This window comes from Aspergillus welwitschiae (genome assembly GCF_003344945.1).
Source record: "Aspergillus welwitschiae strain CBS 139.54b unplaced genomic scaffold BDQ94scaffold_82, whole genome shotgun sequence".
In the NCBI taxonomy this organism is placed as follows: Eukaryota; Fungi; Ascomycota; class Eurotiomycetes; order Eurotiales; family Aspergillaceae; genus Aspergillus; species Aspergillus welwitschiae.
Genome location: NW_020798776.1, coordinates 45,359 through 47,655, shown reverse-complemented (window position 1 = coordinate 47,655; position 2,297 = coordinate 45,359). Strand labels below are relative to the sequence as shown.

The window sequence follows — 2,297 nt, the reverse complement described above, 5'->3', positions numbered from 1 at the left end:
CCTCCCTGTTGAAGTGTTCTGGTTCAGGAGGTAGGTCGCTGCTTTCCAGGACATTCCTGCGGCCACGAATATGGGTTTGATCATAGGACGGTAGACTGATTGTATCTAGTATCCGCGGCAGCACGGCTATAGCCTGCTCGAATGGCACTTCTGCGATCGTGCTTTGCATTGGAGGAACATCATCGTCTTCCAAGTTCTGCGATGAGACGTCACGGTGGTCAAGGTTGGGGTCACTCTCGTTGGCATTGATGACCACGAAAGTTCTATCTACCGTGGGTTCTTCCACCCCGCTAGCCATGAGATCAATGCTCCCAATTTCTGACTGAAATTGCTTTTGTAGGGTGGTATGGTACTGGGCTAAGGGCTGCTGTGTATATTTGCACTCTCAAGCAGCGGCGTGGTCTTTTATATAACTACGACTGGAGTGCCACGGCTGATAGTCTCTTTGAATGCCATGCCCGAAAACAAAATATGCGGGTCTGTTCACTAGTACAGGGAGCTCTCTACTGGATTGTTATGGCACCTTTCTGCGGACGTTGTATAAGTAACAAGCGGCAGACAACAAGGGGCGGGAACCTGCAAGAACGAAATGTGCCCCCGCACCGCGTGCTTGGTAGTTGCAGCAGTAATTAGCTGGTCACTTTTACTTTTCCGAAGAAACCCAATATCTCATTCAGTTCCGATCAACCTCCGTGGGAGCCAAAGCAGTGTCTTCACAGTTAACTTGGCGAAATCGACGCTGTCTCGATGATTGGACAGCTTCATGTACATGGCGTTGAAGATCGCTTAATGCTTCTTCCAAGCTGCATACTATGCTTTGCTCCCTAAGAAGATCCTTTTCTAGTTGCGTGCATCTCATTTTCCAGCCTTCGGATATGTCGGTGACCTCCGTGACCTTATGTTGGAGGCGATCGAGCTCCTCTCGCTGTTGGTTGTTTTCTCGTACTAAACGCTCGATCCTCGCAGTGAGCGACTCATCATTATCCGACATTGACGGACGCTGAAAAGGAAGGATAAGCGGATTAGCCTCCACACCGAGGTCCGTTGAGGGTGGCCTACCTCAGAGCCCCGTGCCACGTCTGCCACTGCAACAGGACGGACGGCCTCGATCGACCGACCGATATCTCTGCATGTTGCATCGTACAGGCCCACCGACCCATTGGCCAGACTAGTGTTCATTCAATGTGCCTTTGCATCAGTAACCGACCAGGCATACCCATCCCTTGGGCCTGGCTTCAGTCTTACTGCCCGGGGATGGTCCCTCACCGCAAGCAGATCATCTAGATATGTCAGCTTGTTCAATATTGTTGAGCGGATTTGGGCAGGGGAAGGCGTTACAGATATGGTTCGCCAATGCCTCGCGGCATTGTTGGCGGAGCCGAGTGCGCTTTTCATTGCTGTCTCGGGCCATTGGACTTTTCCCGAAGACTGATGCGAATTGTGTTCATTTGGCGGTCGTCTATCAGGAACATATCGTATCCATTTCGCTCCTTTAACCCAGCATGGCCAAGGTCACCTCACCCTATGTGCAAGTGATGACCACGACGTCTAGGCATCAAGAGTAGACTTTTCTTTGCCCACGGTGACTTTTGTTTGCCCATCATGGGGTGAGCCCGTCATATGCAGGCCGCCGACTTCAACCACTTCAATTCAGCAGTACTTGTGATCACTTGCTGAGGCAACGCGGGTTTTTGGGCCTTTGTTTTTGCCCTGTTTTGTTCTTGGGTTCCGTTGTTGTTTTTTGCAGGAAATTGGACCAGTTTGACTTGTTCGGACCACCCCTCCGTCATAACTGAACTAGATCTTACCCGTTGTCCTACGTTGGCAATTTGCCAGACCTTTTCTGTAGCGGAATGTTTAATATACCAGTAAAGTTGCCCTTCACAGATCGTTTGATAATTATATTCGTTAACGAGAATGTCTGGTCGATATTAACCCTCGTTGTCCACACGAACAATGCCAATACCCACTTCCCCCAGGATTAAAAGAGGTAGGCGACTAATATGCTATCTCAATAACTTTGTCAACCGTTGACCTTGTACAACCCATAGTCTTGTCTTATATACCCGCCTACGTCTTCTGCGTCGCTTGCTGCCGTGACACAAGGCGTTCGTTATCGTTTCACAACATAGAGTGGATGTTATGTTATTCCTTTCCAGCAAGCTCGTCTTATCATCTTTACTTTCCTGATTCGCCCCATCACATTAGGAGGCAAGCGAGATGTCGTACTCTGGACAGCGTCGACCGACCACCCCAATCACACTGCCAGTTACCTCAGACACGAATCCTCCAGCGGA

The 2,297-nt window shown here is 49.8% G+C and overlaps 1 protein-coding gene across 1 annotated transcript; it reads right to left on the bottom strand.

Annotated features, from left to right (window-relative positions):
• Nucleotides 1-673: 673 nt before the first annotated feature.
• BDQ94DRAFT_176103 (uncharacterized protein) lies at nt 674-1,411 on the bottom strand (the record flags this gene model as incomplete). The annotated part of the gene is made up of 4 exons (XM_026772620.1): nt 674-1,000; nt 1,060-1,168; nt 1,217-1,280; nt 1,339-1,411. 4 exons carry the CDS (start codon nt 1,409-1,411, stop codon nt 674-676), a joined length of 573 nt encoding a protein of 190 aa, XP_026619880.1.
• Nucleotides 1,412-2,297: the final 886 nt, after the last annotated feature.